General features: G+C 38.0%; 1 protein-coding gene across 7 annotated transcripts in view; it reads left to right on the top strand.

Annotated features, from left to right (window-relative positions):
* Positions 1 to 355: 355 nt before the first annotated feature.
* Positions 356 to 18,135, top strand: part of CCDC192 (coiled-coil domain containing 192) — a 224,797-nt gene continuing 207,017 nt past the window's right edge. For 3 of the 7 annotated variants that reach the window (XR_011425093.1, XM_023617767.2, XM_023617768.2), the window contains exons 1-2: positions 1,005 to 1,151; positions 6,098 to 6,149. Coding sequence is in view for 3 of the 7 variants with exons in the window: in XM_023617767.2 (XP_023473535.1) it covers positions 1,090 to 1,151; positions 6,098 to 6,149 (114 nt within the window). In the remaining 4 variants the exon portion in view is untranslated. Of the gene's footprint in view, positions 614 to 970; positions 1,152 to 6,097; positions 6,150 to 18,135 lie in introns of those variants that run through there. The other 4 variants (XM_023617763.2, XM_023617766.2, XM_005599717.4 and 1 more) reach the window with 4 other exon arrangements.

Raw genomic sequence — 18,135 nt, 5'->3', positions numbered from 1 at the left:
CAATCCATGTCTTTCCACATCTACCTACTTACTGGTGATTTTTTCACCCAGAACTCCAACTTCTCAAAGTTCACAACTTTATTCATAAGGTTGTTTTACCAAGGATCTGGGTGACTTAAAGTTCTTTTGGAGAAGTAAATGCTAATTACACTCTTTAGTTGATCAGTTCCAACTATTCCCACTGCTATGGCAGTTATTTGATCTATATGCTCCATCCCTAGAAACAAATTCTGTGGTTAGAAAAATTGCTGTCACACCCACCTAATTTATTTTGGGATGGTCTGTGTGACTAGGTTTGAGTGAGCCCAGGACATGAGGGATCAGAACCCAGGAGTGATTCCGATCTGTCCACTGAGGAGGTCCTACATGTACTTCCTGCCAGAGCAGGAAGTGGAGTGAATATGTGCTGACCTGGGTCCACGAATGCATCCAGGGAGAGACGTAGCAACTGGCTGGGAGAAAGTGGCTGGTGTGTTCGAATAAAGCTACAGGGAACAAGGAACAGTGGCTGCAGATGAGGGGTGACTGGGAGCAGAAGACCAGCAAATTGGGCACAATTTATTACCTCTGCAACCCTGTGTCAGGAAAGAAGCCTTAATTAGGATGTAGCCAGGTAGGGTCTTCTGTCTGGGGCCTGTGGGCCCCAGGGAAAGAATATCGTAAAAATAATTGTCTGAGACAAAAACCACTGCTTAGCCTATAAACCAATCCTTTTCTGTGTATGCATCCCTCTCAGATAAGCAGTGTAACTGTTTCCTTAGCACTGGTTTTGGAGGTAAACATGCCGTGGTTTGAGCACAAAACAGCTGCTTCTGGCCCTCTTTGAATGCGTTTTCCAGAAATGATGAATATGCGGTGATTCTTCATCTGTACTCAGGCCTGGATCTGATTTGTGAGATGTTTTGAGGGGTTACTGTGGCTTTGTTATTGAGATTTTTTTTTTAGAAAGTTAACTGTCCTTTCCACAGCCATTGTGGTTGCTTGGCAACAGGGGACAGCAGAGCAGTAACAGGGATTCTAAAACTCTAAGCGATGGGGCTAGTTGGTGTCTGTCCCATGGACAGGGTACCCCAGTGGGCTTGACTTGAGATGGGAGAATGCTATAGCAAGAAATCTGTGGCCCCAGAGTCTGAAACCCCAGAGAGAGGCAGGTGAGTTCCTAGTTCCTCCTGTCCCAAAAGAAATCATGGGAATTTCTAGATAAAGTAGCCTTTGCTCGGTACTTCAAAGAAAACCTTTCTGTAACGTCTGGGGGAAAACATCAGACAGATTTTTCATCCTTTCCTGGAGAATGACCCCTTTCTTTGAACACTACTATCTTCCAAGATTGTAGGGCAGGCCATGACACACAGTAGGTGTTCAATAAATATCTGTTGAATGAATACAATATCCCTCACTTGCTTTTCTCAAAATCGCATACTCACCCCAACCATTTTACTGGTGTGGGAAGGGGGCGCTGAGCCAGCTGTTTTTCAGGACCATTCTAATGAAATGTCACCTTCAACGCTCCCTTGCCAGGAGATATACAGAAAAGAAGCTAGGCCATCCAACTCTCCCCAGATAAAAACCCAAACCAACTCTGGCTACAAATATGGAAGTACAGTTTCACCTCTATAAATGATCTATGGTTAACTGCTAGAAAATTTGCATCTTCGCACAATACTCATTTCCCTTTCAAATGTGAAAATACCTTCCATTTAGAATTTTCTTTTAGACCTTGAATAAGGGATGACCATGCCTTCTCTGCAGGAAGAGCTGGATCTTGGTGGGTGGTGTCCTGTGTGATATATTCATGTGTAACTGCAATTCTGCTTTGTTAAGCTTTAAAATGTGTTTTCATTACATGAAATGTGTGGGTCTTGTTTTCATTTACTTTTGACCTTGGGTCTAGGGTCTATGGATGATGTGGGAAATTCACAAATCCCACCAAATTTTATGTAAAATATTGTTTCTATGTGCAAAGGAGTCTATGAATCTCAAAAGATTAACAATCTTTGGGAGGAAGGAAGTTTTCTATTAAAGAAAATCAAATTTAGCAAACACTCAATTTCTTTTAATTTCCCTGAACATAGCACATAAAGAGAAAATATGTCAATGTGCTGATAATTGGAGAGGTGAACGTAATGGTACCAAATGGGAGAAAAATGCCCTGTGATTAGCAACTTCGAAATGAATAGCCCAGTGTACAAGCAGCAGGGGAGCCAAGTGGAAAGAAAGCAGGACTTTGCTTTCACTGTAGATTATCATTGGTGTTTTTGTTCTCCTGGTCTATGGAGCTGAGTGTTCTGTGCAAGAAGGGAGCAGGGCTCTGAGGCAGGAGACAGTGGTGTCCCATACTACCTCTGTTAACCTGTAGGTGGGTTCAGTTCAGCTCCCTCACTTCTAAGCAGGACCCATCTCGTCCCATGTGCCTGTTTCCCTGCTCTACTTTCCTCTCCCCTCTTCTTCTCATGCGCTTGAGACAGACCTTCTCCATAGTTTATATAAACCAAATGGGAACTTGCTCCTATGTTGTCTAGGCAAAGGAGGGTGAGGCCTTGGATGCAATTAACTTGGGGAATAAAAAAAGCATTTTCCCAGGAAATCCTATCCTATATGAATTAGGTACAAGTAGCTGTATTTCCAAACCAATTTTACTAAAATCATTTATTCACATGGACTAATTGGTGGCTAATTATTACTCCAATTTGACATGAAAAATGTAGGGTAAAAAGTTTGGAGAACAGATAGGAAGATATTTCACTGAAAGGATGGAAATGTTTATGTGCTTGTCAAGTACTGAGAAAAAACAACTGTAAGGCTTATATGTCATGTTATAACTCCCTGCCAACAGAAATTTAAAGAATTTTTTTCAGTTTTTCCATGAATCCTGAAGTAAGAAAACCCTGGAATAAAAACAAGCTTCATAAATACATTTGTTAATTCTAATTTGTTTTCTCTCAAGGCTAATAGGCTTTCTAAAGGTTTTTTCCCCTTAATTATGGTAAAACATGACTTGTATTGTGTATGCTGAATTACTATGGTTACTCTGAGGCCATGACTCATGACCTTTAAATATTATTGTCAGGCAGCCAAAGCTCCTTCACTTTGAAATCAGTAGTTTTGTTTGAGGCATTATTAAAAGAAGGTCGTTTCCAATAGTACTTTTTCATATATATTTGTGGCACATCTGAATATGCACATAAGGGTATTATATTCACACTGTTTCGTTTTGTTTGGCTTCATTCAGTGGCACAATGTTAATTCCTTGTGTGGTATGTCATTGGGCAAATAAAAAATAAATAAGGCATAGTCCTCGTCCTTTATGTGGTGTCACTGAGAAATGCAAAAACATAGGTAGACAAACAATTACTTACATCCTGAAATGTAATAAGGGCTATAAGAGAGAGATGTCCAAAAACTGCTTGTAGACACAGAGGCAAGAAATACTTCTGATCGGTAGGATCAAAGAGGCCTCTGGAGGAGGCAGCATTTGAGTCATGGTGTGAAGAATGGGTAAGATTTTAACAAGCAGAAAGGAAAGCTTGAGTTTTCTGGTCAGAGGAAACAACCGAAGAAAAGGCTAAACACATACTCTGGAACTATTGGACAGTAAAGTCTGGTGAAACTATGAGTTTTCTGAGATGCATTGATAAAAGATGAAATTAATTAGAAGGTGAGAGGGGCCAGCTTACTAAGGTCTTTCAAAACCATTGGTTGTTTTGCCTAGCAACTGTGATACCCAAAAGATTGTTTTTCATTTCATGATAAAGAGGTACTGTCAAGTAGAAAGCACCAAAATACTGTTTTTAGCTGATTTAAGTATGACGTGAGAAAAGCAATTACATCTCTCAGAACCCCAGTATGTCCTTCCACTCAGTGGGAATTTAATTAATTTTGTTCAAGAGTCACTGATTACTTTGTGAACATTTTTAAGTGGTTTTAGATTTTTGGAAAAGTGAGAGACATGCACAGAAATATGGAAATAATACATTCATTCGGGGGAGAGTAGGATAGAAAATAATAAAAGTACCCCTGCATTTTAAAGTAAGCCTTATTAGTTGGCAACAGTAAAATGAGACTTATTAAGATTTGAGGTTTATTAAATCATTCATTTATGCATTCATTCATTCACTCAACAAGTATTTATTGACCATCCTAGCCCTCTTCAAGATGCTGAGGATAGAGTAACAAAAATAACCACAGAAAATAGTCCCTATCTTTAAGGAGTTTACATTTTCAGTAGAGAGGAGACACAATAAATATAATGAACAAGCAAATTATATAGTATGTTAGAAGGTGGTAAGTACTGCAGAGAAAAATTCAGCAAGATGATGAGGATGGACAAGGGAGTGGGGAGTTCAATTTGAAATGAGCTGCAAAGGGTTGGCCTCCCGAGAAAGTGATATTTGAGCAAAGACAAGAAGGAAGTGGGAAAGAGCCAAGTGGACAGGTGTGGAGAAAGTTCCTGGCAGAGGAACTTAAGATGGGAGTCTATAGGAGGCTGAAGAACAAGGAGGAGGCCAGTGTGACTTTGAGGGGAAAGATTGAAAAGGAGACTGTTAGGTGAATTCAGAGAGGAAAACGTGGAGTTGTGTGGGGGAGGGTCAGCAAGGAGTGGGTTGAAGTCCCAGGTGGGTGGGAAGAGTGAATGGCAGACACCTGTAGGAGCATTTTGGCCATTACAGGGCCTTTGGCTTTTATTAAGAGTAAAATTGAATCCCTTATTGGAGGGTTTTGAGCAGAGGAATGAAATGATTTTTCTTATGGTTGATGTGTTGAAAATAGAATGTAGGAGGCAAAGACAGAGCAGAGAAGGCCATTTAGGATGTAATGCAGTAATCCAGGCAAGAGCTAATGGTAGCTTGAGGCTTGAACCAGGGCGTTAACAGTGAAGTTGATGAGAAGTGGTCAGATACTGGATATATTTTGATGGTGGAGCCAAGAATTTCCTGTTGGATAGGATACGGATTCTAAGACAAAAAGAGGAGTCAAAGTTCTAGCCTGAGTAACTAGAAGGATGATGTTATCAACTGTGGTGGGGAAGACTGCAAGTAGAGCAGATTTGAGGTGGGAATGAGAAGTCAGGTTCTGGAAATGCTGACGTTGAGATATTTATTAGATGTCCTGGCGGAGATGCCAAGAAGGCAATTGAATGAATGAATCTGGAATTCAAGGGAGAAGTCTGGACTGGAGATATGTATTTGGAAGTGATCAGCATATTGATGATATTTAAAGCCATGAGGTTGGATGAGATCCCAAGGGAGTGAACGTGAATAGAGGAGAGGAAGCCTGGAGCACGCAAGGGTGAGAGCTCGGGAGATAAGAAAGAACCATCAAAGGAGACTGAGAAAGAGCAGCAGGTGGCACAGGAAGGAAACCTGGGACCTTAGGATGTCCTGGGAGCCAAGTGAAAGAAGTACTTCAAGGAGGGAGTGATGACTCATGTCAAAAGCTGTCAAGTAAGGGGAGTTGTGACAAATGACGACCGAATATAGTAAAGTGGAGGTCACTGGTGAATACAGTAAGTGAGGTTTCTGTGGAATGGTACCCGTGACAGTCTGAATGCAGCGGTTTTAACAAAAAACAAGAGGAAAGGAATTGGAAACAGTGAGAATATAGTTTTGCTATAAAGGGGATCAGAGTAATCAAGCAGAAACTAAAGAGTTAAGTGGGTTCAAGATACAATAAATAGCAGCATGTTTGTAAACTATTGGAAATGATCCAGGAGAGAGAGAGAAATTGAGAAAGAGTGTAGGAGACAAAGAATTCCCTAAGCCTGCTGTTTCATAGGATTATATGCTTTCCGCCCTCTGTTTTTTTCTTAGTTGAAGTAAGAGATTTTGCAGGTTTTCAGAACAGATTGTACTGTTCAGACTGCTTATTCTCAAGAGAACATTGAAAGGCTATTTTATCTTCTTCAAGTAAAGTTTACGTTCCATAGTTTTGATTCCTTTAGAAATGTTTAGAAATTGACATTTGGAGGAAACACTTTGGAAAATTTAGCTTCAACGTTACAGTGTAAAGATCCATTTAAGGTGGGGCGTGTGTGCGTGTGTGTGAGTGTATGTGCCTCTGAAATAAAATTTTGGAATTCTAAACTCTTACTTTATTTCAGCATCACGTCTGGAAGTTTGGAATCAGATACACAACAAAGTAACAAAATATCGGTAAGAAATGAAGTTTGTATGATTTATTTTTCTTTAAAAAAAAGCATTACAGTTAATGAAACTGTAACTTCCTTAATTAACACTTAAATTTTCCTCATATAGTTTCGTTTTCACATTTTGCTAGTAAAGATCTCAAAAATAAAATATAGAATATTCTTTTTCAATTAGAATGAGGAAAATGGGCCAGAGGGTCAACTAAGGGACGTTATCGGGCAGCAGGGAGGTTAGGTGTGGTGCGGTGTGGCCTTTCCCATTTTCACTTGTAACAAGCCCCACACTGTTCTCTGTGGCCCTACAATATTATAGACATCTTGGGTTGCTTCAAACTGTTTGCTTATATGTGAGGAAATCCTGGAATTCAGACATAATACAGAGTGCATAAGTTGCATTATTTGGTTTATTTAGGCCTGGATTTAAATCAGTCTATTCCAGACATTTCCATATCATGCTCTGTCAAGTCAGCTGATGACACACTTAGCCTGACCTTTGAAGTCTTCTTTCTTCCATGGACTCTGTTATGGCCCAGGACAGCTGGGTCCTTTCCACCAGAGCCTCATCTAGTCCTTCCTGAGGGCTCAGGTGATAACTGTGTGGGTTGTTGAGAAGTGTTGAACCTGGGTGATGGGTACTCGGAGGCTCATTATACTAACTCTCTACTTTTATGTAAGTTTGAGAATTACCTTTCAAAAAGAAAAAATAAGCTATCTGTACACCCTTGATTCAGTTTTAGTAAGGACCCCCTAGGCTCCACCCATAGATGATTTCTGGAACAATTCTTTCAGCTCTATTGTAGAGGCAGTATGTATAGAAGAAAGATCAAAAGACTAGGAATCAGGCCCAACTTTGCTACCTCCAAGCTGTGTGAAGATAGCCAAGTCATTTAAATTCTCTGAGCCTTATTTTTCATCCAGAGAATGAGGATGATGAAACTTTAACAGTCTACTTCAAATAAGATGTTTGGAATGTGAGAATGCTTGGTAAAGTACCTACAAATGTACAGAAGGATAGTTATCTGGAATCTATGGCGTTCAAATGGGCTTCCCTGTGGGCCAGGGCACTTTGCTATTTAATTTCTTTACTTCTTTCCGGGTTCAACAGTTCTGCTCTACCACTCTGGTCCCAGCCCAGCATCGCCAGCTAAGAACAATTGATCTAGTGAGGTGCATAATCAGAACCTCACTTCTGCACAATTATCTGTGTTCGTAAACTGTTAACGTCTCCTTTCTAAGTATAGTTGATTTAATCTGGCCCCAGACCAACTAGACAGCTCTCCCAAAACATAATGCGTGTCAGGAGGAGGGTTTTCGTTGAAGAAATGTAAGTCAAAGGGAAACCAAATTAGATTAGTAGAATATGACTTTAATTAAAAGTTTGTTTTTTAACTATAGTGATAGTTTACTATCAGCTAGGAAAAGAAAACCTAATAATGAGTTTTTACTTTATACAGTGGAGCTATTTACAGTTCTGTTGCCTAAAGAAAGAATACTGCTCACCAGCACTATATGAAAACATTTTTTCTCTGGTTGGTTGGAACCCTTGGGCTAGAGGTTAAATTGGAGTTTTGGAAACGGGAGGCTTCAGCTCAGCAATCGCTGTGAACTGCCTTTTCCTCTAACAATGCTAATCAGCACCCTAGAGGTAACCCTCTCATTGGAAGCAGAGACACTGAAAAGGACAAGGTGCCAATTACCACATTTAAGATTTCTGCCTAGGGCTTCCAATTAGCTTCCTGCAGTTCAGAATCTATGTTCTTTCAATTTACATTTAACATAGTTGGGAGCCCTGGGGCTTAAAGTAGCTGGGTCTGCTTTAGTTACTGTATTTTTACATTGCTGGAAGAATACATTCAGCTGGAGGAGGTTAGGCTTAGAGACCTCAAGGCCGTAGGTTATCCACAATTAGTACTGCGTCCTTTTCACCACACAATCCCTTTTAAATCCTGAAAGTTGTGGAATGATTACTCAGCAGAACCGATTCTGCTATGGACATGAGGAGCCAAATTGCAGGCGGATCTCAGAGGCCCCTTTTAAATAGTTCTGGCTAGCTTCGGTAGAGAAGATTGAGATGAAGGATGAAATCTTTTCAATTCTGTGAAGATGTCTTGACCACCAGCAGAATGAAACACCCTCTACCTTGGCTGCACCATCTGGTGCTGGTGGTTCTCTTCTGTTTCTACTGCCCTGGTCTCGGAACACTAACGGTAAACTGTGCATTCTTAGAGTGAGCACTGGCTTTATTCATCTCTGTGTCACTAGGACAAAGTTTCAGATACCAAATCTGTGCTCAATCATTATCATTTGATTTAGAACAAGTGGACTGAGCTCGAGGCATAGCACTAGGTGATTGACAGATGCCAGCTCTCTGAATCCTTACAACAGCAGATGGGGATGGTTTCCAGACTCATCGCTGTTATATTGATATTCTTCTTCTTCTTCTGATTATTATTACCACTTTAGAAATTAAGAAATTGAGGTTCAGGTAGGTTGAGGGAGATTCCAGCTGTTGAGTGATCAAAGAATGTGTTCACTATATAATAGGAACATTACGGGAAAATCCAGTTTGCGTTAGTTTGTTTAGACCCACTTCTCAGGTGTGAGGTTGTCCCCATTTATCTGGACCCTTTTCCTTGGGGCCTCTTGGAGGATTAGAATGCTATTTGAACTGTTGCCTTTGCTCCATGATAACATCCTCTGACAGAGAACAGCTAGTGCATACAAATCATTTATTTGAAACTGTTTAGGAAAGAAAAATTCTATTGCAGAGAGGCTTGACCTGAACTGGACACCTGGCTCAGGATTTCTCCCCCTGAGCTATTCTTGAGAACTCTGACACATAGAAATGAATGATGTAAAACATATGATGCCATTGTTTAGGTGGAGGGGTACATCCAAGAGTGAGCAGGTGGGTATGAATTCATGAATACAAGAGCCTGTACGAAGCATTTCACTTGTTGTGCAAATCTTAGCTTACATTAAAACCTCTTTAGCCATTTAGCTTTCAAATTGTAATTTAGTGATGACTTTATTAAAGAATCATTATTTTAAGTACCAAAGATATGGAAGTACTTTTTTCTTTTTCCTTTGTAAGGTCAAGTTCATAGTACACTACGTAAGAAGTCAGCTTTACAAAACAACCTTAAAGTAGCTGGAAGATTTTACCTTTGATAAACAGCAGAAGGCAAGCTCTGCCTTAAATTGTGTCGAATCATATAAATTCTGTTCCTTTAGTACTTTGTGTAATATAGTATTATTTTTGCAGGAAGGATATATTTGGTCACATTTCCAGCATTTCTATATCTTAACATTCTAAAATGGCTTTCAGAAGGTTCTTCCCTTGATGAACAAACTTTCAAATCATTAATTAATCACAGTTGTTAATATATCACTTCTGCTTTAAATGAACATTTCAAGTGATTTAAAGGAAATATTCCTATTCTTAACATAAAATCAATATAGAACTGTATTTCCACATATATTTAAATATAAGGATTTGTTGCTGTTTCAGTGAATAGGCTATTTTTATTTTTTTTTTGCCACTCTAATAGGTAAGAAATATCTCAGAACTTTTTGGTTTGGATTTCTTTCTTTCTTCTTTCCTTCTTTCTCTCTCTTTTTCTTTTTTCTTTCCCTCCCTTCCTCCCTTCCCTTCCTTCCTTCCTGCCTCTCTTTCTTAGCTTTACTGAGGCATAATTGACAAATTTAAAGTGTACAAGTTGATGAGTTTTGACATATGTATGCACACGTGAAACCATCACCACAGTCAAGGTGATGAAATTACCCATCACCCCAGCTGGGTATTTCCTCTCCCACACTGCTCCCCACTTGCCTATGCCCGGTTTCCAGGGATGCACTGATCTGCTTCATGTTAGTATCTATTATTTTGCATTGCCTTGAGCTTTATGCAAACAGAGTCATACAGTATGTGCCCCTTTTGCTGGCTTCTTTCACTCAGCAAAATTATTTTGAAACTCAACCATGTTTTAGTATGTATCAATAATTCATTTTTATTGCTAAGTAGTATCCCATTGTATTGAAAGTATCAGTTTGTTTATCCCTTCATCTGTTGACTGACATTTAGGTTATTTCCAGTTTTTGACTCTTACAAATAAAACTGCTATAAACATTCATGTACAAGTCCTTGTATGGACATATGCTTTCTTTTCTCTTGGGTAAATACCTAAGAGTGAAATGGTTGAATCATATGATAGACGTACTCTTAATTTTCTTAAAAACTGTCAAACTGTTTTCTGAAGTGTTTGTATCATGTTACATTCCCACCAGCACTGTGTGATAGTTTTAGCTCATCCACATTTTCTCCAACCCTGGTAAGGTCAGCCTTTTAAATTTCAGCCATTCTGGTAGGTGTAGTAGAATCTCATTGTAGTTTAAATTTGCATTTCCTTTATAATTAATGATGTTGAGCACATTTTCATGTGCTTATTTGCCATCTTCATATCTTATTTGGTGAAGTAGCTATTGAAATCTTTTGTCCATTTTTAAGTTGTGTTTGTTTCTTATTATTGGGTTTTGAGAGTTCTTTATATATTCTAGGTACAAGTAATTTTTCAGATATGTGTTTTGCAAGTATTTTCTCCAGTCTGTGGTTAGTCTTTTCCTTCTCTTAACAGTGTCTTTAGAAGAGCAGAAGTTATTAATTCTGATGAAGTCTAATTTTATCAATTTTTACTTTCATGGGTCATGCTTTTGATACCTGACCTAAGAGATCTTTGCCCAAGATCACAAATATTTTATCCTTAGTTTTCTTCCAGAAGATTTATAGTTTTAGGTTTAACATTTAGATCTATGATTTATTTTGAGTTAATTTTACCTGATGATGACTCACACCTGAGACTCTCTCCAGGAATTTCCCTTGGCTGAAGGAGCTTTCTTGCCCCAAAGTCATTGCCCTTCATAGGATCAACTTGCATCCAATGGATGGTAGATACATGTCCACAAGACCTGGCCTCCTTCCTTTGATGGAGGACAATTCTGAAGGGCCAGCCCAGCTCCAGAGCTCCTGTGCAACAGGCTGAGGCTGCTTTTGCATTCGTGCTTCTTGCCTTTCTTTATAGATGTTGCTCCCCAGAGCTGTCTGCAATAAACCCTCTCTAAGAGGGGTCTCTCAGCCAAATTTCTCAGAGTCTGTTTCCCAGGGACCTTAACCTAATAAAATCACAAAATCAGAATAGGTCTAACTAATGAATGAGGTTTTGTGAATGGAAATTCATAATAAGTGCAAAATAGCCATTGTGCTGTCACTGAGGGCAAGACAAAAGATATGAATAGAAACTGTTCTTGCCACTTTGATAGCACTCTTTCTTAGTATGAGACTTTATAATATCTGTTTGCAAACTTTAGAGAAGTAAAATATATTATTTAATAAAGCATGGTAATATTTATTTATTCACTCCAAAAAGTGGCTTTTTTCCACAAAAGAACAAATAGTATAGAAATTGAATTGTTACTTCTAGGGACATCTGCTTGTTATCTAGATAGTATCTAATATTACTCTATCTGGGAGACTAATATGAGCTCCCCAGATGTTGGGATGTGAGATGTTAGCTGGAGTTTCTACCCGTTGTTTAACCTTTCATACAGCAACTTTCAAGTTGAGATCTTACAATAAATGAGGGTCTGATCCATAGCATGCTCTTCCGTCCCCATCGGCAGCCTTGTTCCTAAACAATCATCTCCAAGTTCATCTAATTTAAACCATGTAGCCTAAATTCTATACAGAAACAACCTCAACAGAGGTTTCATGGAAGGAGTGCATAGAAAGGTGGTAGTGATGATATCACGGTAATTGGTGAGAATTATATTTTTTCCCCTTGGCTATTATCAAGAAAGATCAAAACTTCAATTCTTTTCAATTTAATTTGATTATCATGAAAGTTTTTGAAGGTTATCAGCTACAATTGGCTAATGGCTTATCTTAATTTTTATTTATCTGAATAATTTATTTCTTCTTCACAACACCCATCCAAGGTGGAAGGCAGAGGGACTTGACTCATCATAGTAACTAAGGGACCCTTGGGACGGAAGCATCACCTGGGAATGCACTTCTGCAACCCAGGCAGGCAGCAATGGAAGCGGGGGCAAAGTGCACAGCGAGTGCTCCACCTGAAGTTACACACTCCACTTCTGCTCTTATGTCATTAATCAGAGAAGTCACATGGCCACAAACAACCTCAAGGGTTGGGGAGGTGAAATCATATCATATGCCTCGGAGAATTTTCAGAAATATTTTGGTGGACAAAAATTACAGCAAAATAAAACTAACTATAAAAAAAAGGAAATAATCAAATCTAAGAAAAGAAAGGAAATGCTATAGATAGATGCAAAATAAAGGAAGACATTAGTTCTAGAATTTCTCATTTTAATAATAAGTTCTATTCAACTTGAGAACAGAGGCCAAAAAAACTTTTTAGTAGTTTAAAATGAGGCTTGCCAAAGAAATAGGAAGTCTTCTTTAGAAAATGATCCTTTGCAAGCAATTGGGCAAGATGACCTATTTCGTTTTTAATTTCTATGATAGAGTAGATGTATAAAAAACAAAAGGTCCTGTTTTCACATGCAAATATGTTCCTTTATTTTTTTTAAATGTCAACAAGCAAAGAAATTTAGAAAACATGTGGCATTGAAATAGATTGTTTACAGATAGGACGTTTTCCAGAATTTCCCCAAGAGGCATCAGTGGCGCAAAGGACCTCTATAAACTGAAGCAATTGAGTGTTTGCAAATTTGTTTCATCAGATGCCCGTGACATTTTTTCTTCTCTTGGCTCCTTTAAATGGCAAAAACTTCCAAACAACAGGCATTTTTTGGGGAAAGCATGTTAATTTGTGCTGTGTAATGCTGACACATTTTATTTTCTGCAAGGGTGAAAATGTTGAGGTTTGTATATATAGAAGGAAGGATGTTGTGAGATGCAAAAAGGGGACATAATTTAAATATATATATATTGAATATATAAAAGTTAAATATATTCAGTGGAATTTAAGGGTTACTCTGAATTAATATTCTGGATAACATCAAGTTTCATGTACCATTTGCTCATCTTCTGAGACCTGAATGTTTAGATCAAAGGAAGACAGAGTAAGGGAGAAGTGCATTTTAGGGACCATCTAATCAATCAGTCTGACTTGGAGAGCAAACTTCAACTGCTGTGGTCTAAAGAAAAATACTTTCCTTGAGAGAAAATATCCTCCCAAAGGGCTAGGACAATTATTCAATTTAACCTTTCCCAAAGCATAAGTCTCCCTTTGGGAGGCTCTCTTTGGATGCTTGGAGAGACGCTGGAGGAGAGTGGAGGTGGACTGGGAGTGAGAAGCACAAAGACTCAGGCTCTCAGGGATAAAGCTTGGCCGCTGGCTGCCCTCAGTCTCATCAGGCAGATTGGATAACACGGGCTTAATTTGTTTTCATAGTTTTGTTAAACGAAAATCTGCTGCTGGGAATAGCAGTCCCGGGTCTTCATGGATAGCTGAGCTGTTTGTGTTAGATCAGGTATCAAAGTCAACTGGTTATTTAGAAATCTGTGTAATAATTTGAGTCAATGTGTTGTGTTAGCTGTACTTAGGTTCAGAGAAATCGAAGTTTTCTCCAGGTTTTGATTAAGAGTTTGCTTCTTCAAAAGTTGACTTCTCAAACAAAGTTATGCATTAATGCACAAAGATGAAAAGATTATTTAGTCTTTGAAAATTCTATACCTGGTAAAGAAAACTTATCACTGAACACTATTTCAACCCATTTAAGAAGCATTTATAAATATGCAAAATAAGTAATAGAAAATATTTTTAGCATCTATTGCAACATAATATCCTTAATATATTAAGATCTTATATAAATCAATGGCGAAAAGATTAGCCCTTAAATAGAAAATGAACAAAAACCACACATCACAATGTACAAAAGAAGACACATAAATATCTAATAAGATGTCCAGACTTGCAAGTATCAAATAAAATGTTTAAACTCAATAGAAGGCAAAGAAATAAAAATTTTTTAAATTTAGATATCATGTCAAACCTGTCCATTTGACAGACATAAAAAGTATTGAAAATGCCACTATTGGCAAAGGTATACAAAATCTATGATTCTCATATACTTTTGGTGGGTGTGTTAATTTCGGGGATGTAATCTTAAACATGCATCAACTTTATACTCTTTAAAATCCAGTAATTACTTTTTCCATTTATATTAAGAAAATAAGAAAACAAATCCACAAAGATGTACAAATATGCTTATTACAGAATTGTCTGATTGTAGGGAAAATTGCATATGTACATGGTAAAATTTATTGTGACCATTAAAAATTATGGCAACTTTTAAAGTTAAGAATGGCAGAAAATGACATCTATCATTATTCCAATATAGATTATACCTATGACAATTGAAAATGAAAATGACCATAATTTAACTGCATATAACTATGTATAATATGAATCAATGTTTTGTGTGTTATGCATCTTACAGTCACACACACACAAGTCTAGAAGGTAATGCACCAAATGTGGTGCCTTAGTTTGCTCAGGCTGCCCTAATAAAATGCCACAGACTGGGGGGCTTAAAACAACACACATTTATTTCTCACAGTTCTGGAGGCTGGGAAGTCAGAGATCAGGGTGCCAGCGTGGCCGGTCCCGGCTTGCAGATGGTTGCCTTGTTGCTGTATTCTCACAAGGTTGAGTTGCAGAGAGTGGACAGAGGGAGAGAAAGGGAGGGAGAAAGGAGGAAGAAAGAGAAGGTGACAGAGGGAGAGAGCTGTCTGGTTTCTTCCAATAAGGGCACTAATCCCATCATGAGGACCCCACCCTGATGACCTCATCTAAACCTAATGACCTCCCAAAGGCCCTGCCTCCTAATACTATGACATTGGGCCTTAGGGCTTCAGTGTATGAATTTGAAGGGGACAGGGACACAAACATTCAGTCCATAATATGCGGCAATCTCTGGGTGGAGGATTCTGGATGATTTTCACATTCATCTTTATACCTTTTATATTGTCTGAATTTGGGGGACATAATACACAGAAAATCTACGGCATAGAGATGATGCTCAATACATGGCTTTTTCCCTTTCTCCTCCCTCATGGTTATGCTATTGAAGTCCACTGATCTGAATACCTGTCCCCCCTTTCTCAACCTTTATCACATTATGAGCTCCTGAAGGGTAGGGAATTTGATTAATTCATCTCTATCCTCCAGGGTGTAGCTCTGGGCCTTATATATGAAAGGCACTCAATGAATGTGTGAGTGATTCTCATATGTTTGTTGTTGCTGGACACACTGTGTTTTTCAGTTAGGGGAGAAAATGCTCTTGAATCATACATTTAATGCAAAGGAAAATTAAACTGTAAGATATTTTTAAATTAAACCTGGTTCAGAAACATTCTTTGGAAAGGAGTAAGCCCTGTTTTGCTTGCCTTAAACGCCTAAGGAAAATACTATAAATTCTAGAACAGTCTGCTTTCCCTTGGGCCTGTTACTTCTTGGAATCTTCCTTAAAATAGTAATATCTGTGTCCGCGGTGACTATATTCTGAATCCTATTAATTTTTCTCCTTCTAAATATAGCAGGATTTGGCCTTTTTGCCTTCAAATATGTTATTATATTCTTTTCTAAAAATCGTGATACTGAAAATGTAGGAAAAAAGTCTCCCATAATAATTTTCTTTGTAACCGCTTCACATGTAAGGCTGAGATCCATATGGTTCAGGTTCAAAACTGATTTGTGGCCTAAAAGAACAGTCTAGTAGCCACAAGGTAACTTTCAAATTACTCAAGTTCTTAACCCTTAGTATACCAGGAAAACAGTCACCATAATTTATCATCTGGATCAAATAAACCCATCTAAATTTTTTATTTTTAAAGTCATTTTTCAAATATCCTTCAGAAGAATAATGGCATAGTAAAAACAAAAAACAAACAACAAAAAAACCTCATTAGATATTTTAATAAGAATTTAAACATAGCAAATCTCTGTGTCAAGTAAAAATTTTGGCACATAAATATTAGAGAAGGCTGTCACACATCCTCTAGCAAACAGGAAAGTCCAAGTTCTTGTCACAAAATCTTGTGTGATAGTCTGTCCTGTATAACAATATCGTATTTCGTTTTTGTCCTTAGAAATATATTTTTCACTCATTATTCATGAGTTTGAGAACACTCATTCTGTCCCTAGGAAGCCATGATCTGAAGACTCATAGCCTATTTCACTTACATAACTATTTCCCCCATCAACATTGTCTAGAGCAGCACTGTCCAATAGAAATAGACTGAAGCTGTATATGTAATTTATTTTTTTACATTCACTGCTTTTTTTAGATTTTTATTTTTAGGAAGATTGTCCCTGAGCTAATATCTATTGCCAATCTTCCTCTTTTTTTTTTCTCCCCAAAGCCCCACTGCATAGTTGTACATCCTAGTCATAAATCCTTCTAGTTCTTCTATGTGGGATGCTGCCACAGCATGGCTCAATGAACAGTGTGTAGGTCTGCACCCAGGATCCGCACTGGTGAACCCTGAGCTGCCAAAGAGGAGCACGTGAACTTCAACACCATGCCACCGGGCTGGTGCCTATAGATGCAATTTCAAATTTTCTAGTAGCCACGTTAAACATTTAAAATAAACAGGTAAAAGTAAATTTTAATAATATATTTTATTTAACCTAATATAACTAAAATACTGTCATTTCAACATATAATCAACATAAAAAAGTATTGAGATATCTTACATTCTTTTTATTGTGCTAAGTATTCAAACTCTGGGGTGTGTATTTTATACTTAGGACACATCTCAATTCAAACTAATCACATTTGAGTACTTGAGAGCCACATATGGTTAGCGGCCGCGGCACTGGACAGTGCTGGTCAAGAGTGCTGCCCTTCATATTCATCTTCTGATTTATCTAAGAATTGTGAAATGTCCTCCTCTGTCAATTTTCTTCTCTTTTGACATTATGGGTAGAAAAAGAAAAATTCAGTATTTGCAGCTGTGTTTAATGAAAGCTAAAAATAGGCTATAAAAATGGTCGCCTCTTTTATATCTTGAAAGATGATGCAATACTCTTGGCAACACAGTAAGAAATTGGCAAATGATTCTTAATTTTACTATTGTAATGTCTTTCTAGGCAATTCAACAATTTCTTTTTGGTTTTCTTTTTAATCTTATTTTAAAGTCTTAGTGGGAGATAATTGATGAATAATGATAAAAAATAATTCCTAGGATGATTAAGTAGCAACATGTTTCAAATATAGGAACAATAAGATCAATAAGATGCCACAATATATCTTAGATCTGGAAAAGGTTCCAACGGACCTGTATTGCGACTGCAAAATAAAATGTTTTCTTTTTTTTTTTTTTGAGGACGATTAGCCCTCAGCTAACATCTGCCACCAATCCTCCTCTTTTTGCTGAGGAAGGTTGGCCCTGAGCTACCATCATGCCCATCTTCCTCTACTTTATACGAGGGATGCCTGCCCACAGCATGGTGTGCCAAGTGGTGCATAGGTCCACACCGGGATCCGAACCGGCAAACCCCGGGCCACTGAAGCAGAACATGCGAACTTAACCACTGCGCCACTGACCTGGCCCCCAGTTTTATTCTATTTTTAAAATATATATCTATTTTGTTCTTTATAAGCCCTCTAAGAATGAATAAAAGCCACAAAATATAGATTTTTACAAATAGAATGTCTCAAAAAAAAAAGAAACTCAAAACTACATTTGAATCCAATGAACTCTGATGGTATATTGAGGGCTAAATTGCATTAAGCAGTATATGGGGAAAAATTTCAGAGATACTTTTTAAAAAATTCTGCTTTCCTTTTCTATAAGCTTTTATCTCACATGACAGCTTTTCCCAAGATTTCTCCTCAAAAGTTCCTTGGAAAACTTTTTCCTTGAGCTCTAATCCGCATTCCTTTTGCTCTTCTTCAGTCTCCTCCTTTCCTTGTCAGAAGCCCAAAAGAACTAGCAAGAAGGTCAA

This window comes from Equus caballus, chromosome 14, assembly GCF_041296265.1.
Source record: "Equus caballus isolate H_3958 breed thoroughbred chromosome 14, TB-T2T, whole genome shotgun sequence".
Classification (NCBI taxonomy): Eukaryota; Metazoa; Chordata; class Mammalia; order Perissodactyla; family Equidae; genus Equus; species Equus caballus.
Note: the sequence above shows the minus strand (reverse complement) of the source record. Positions and strands in the feature narration are given on the sequence as shown.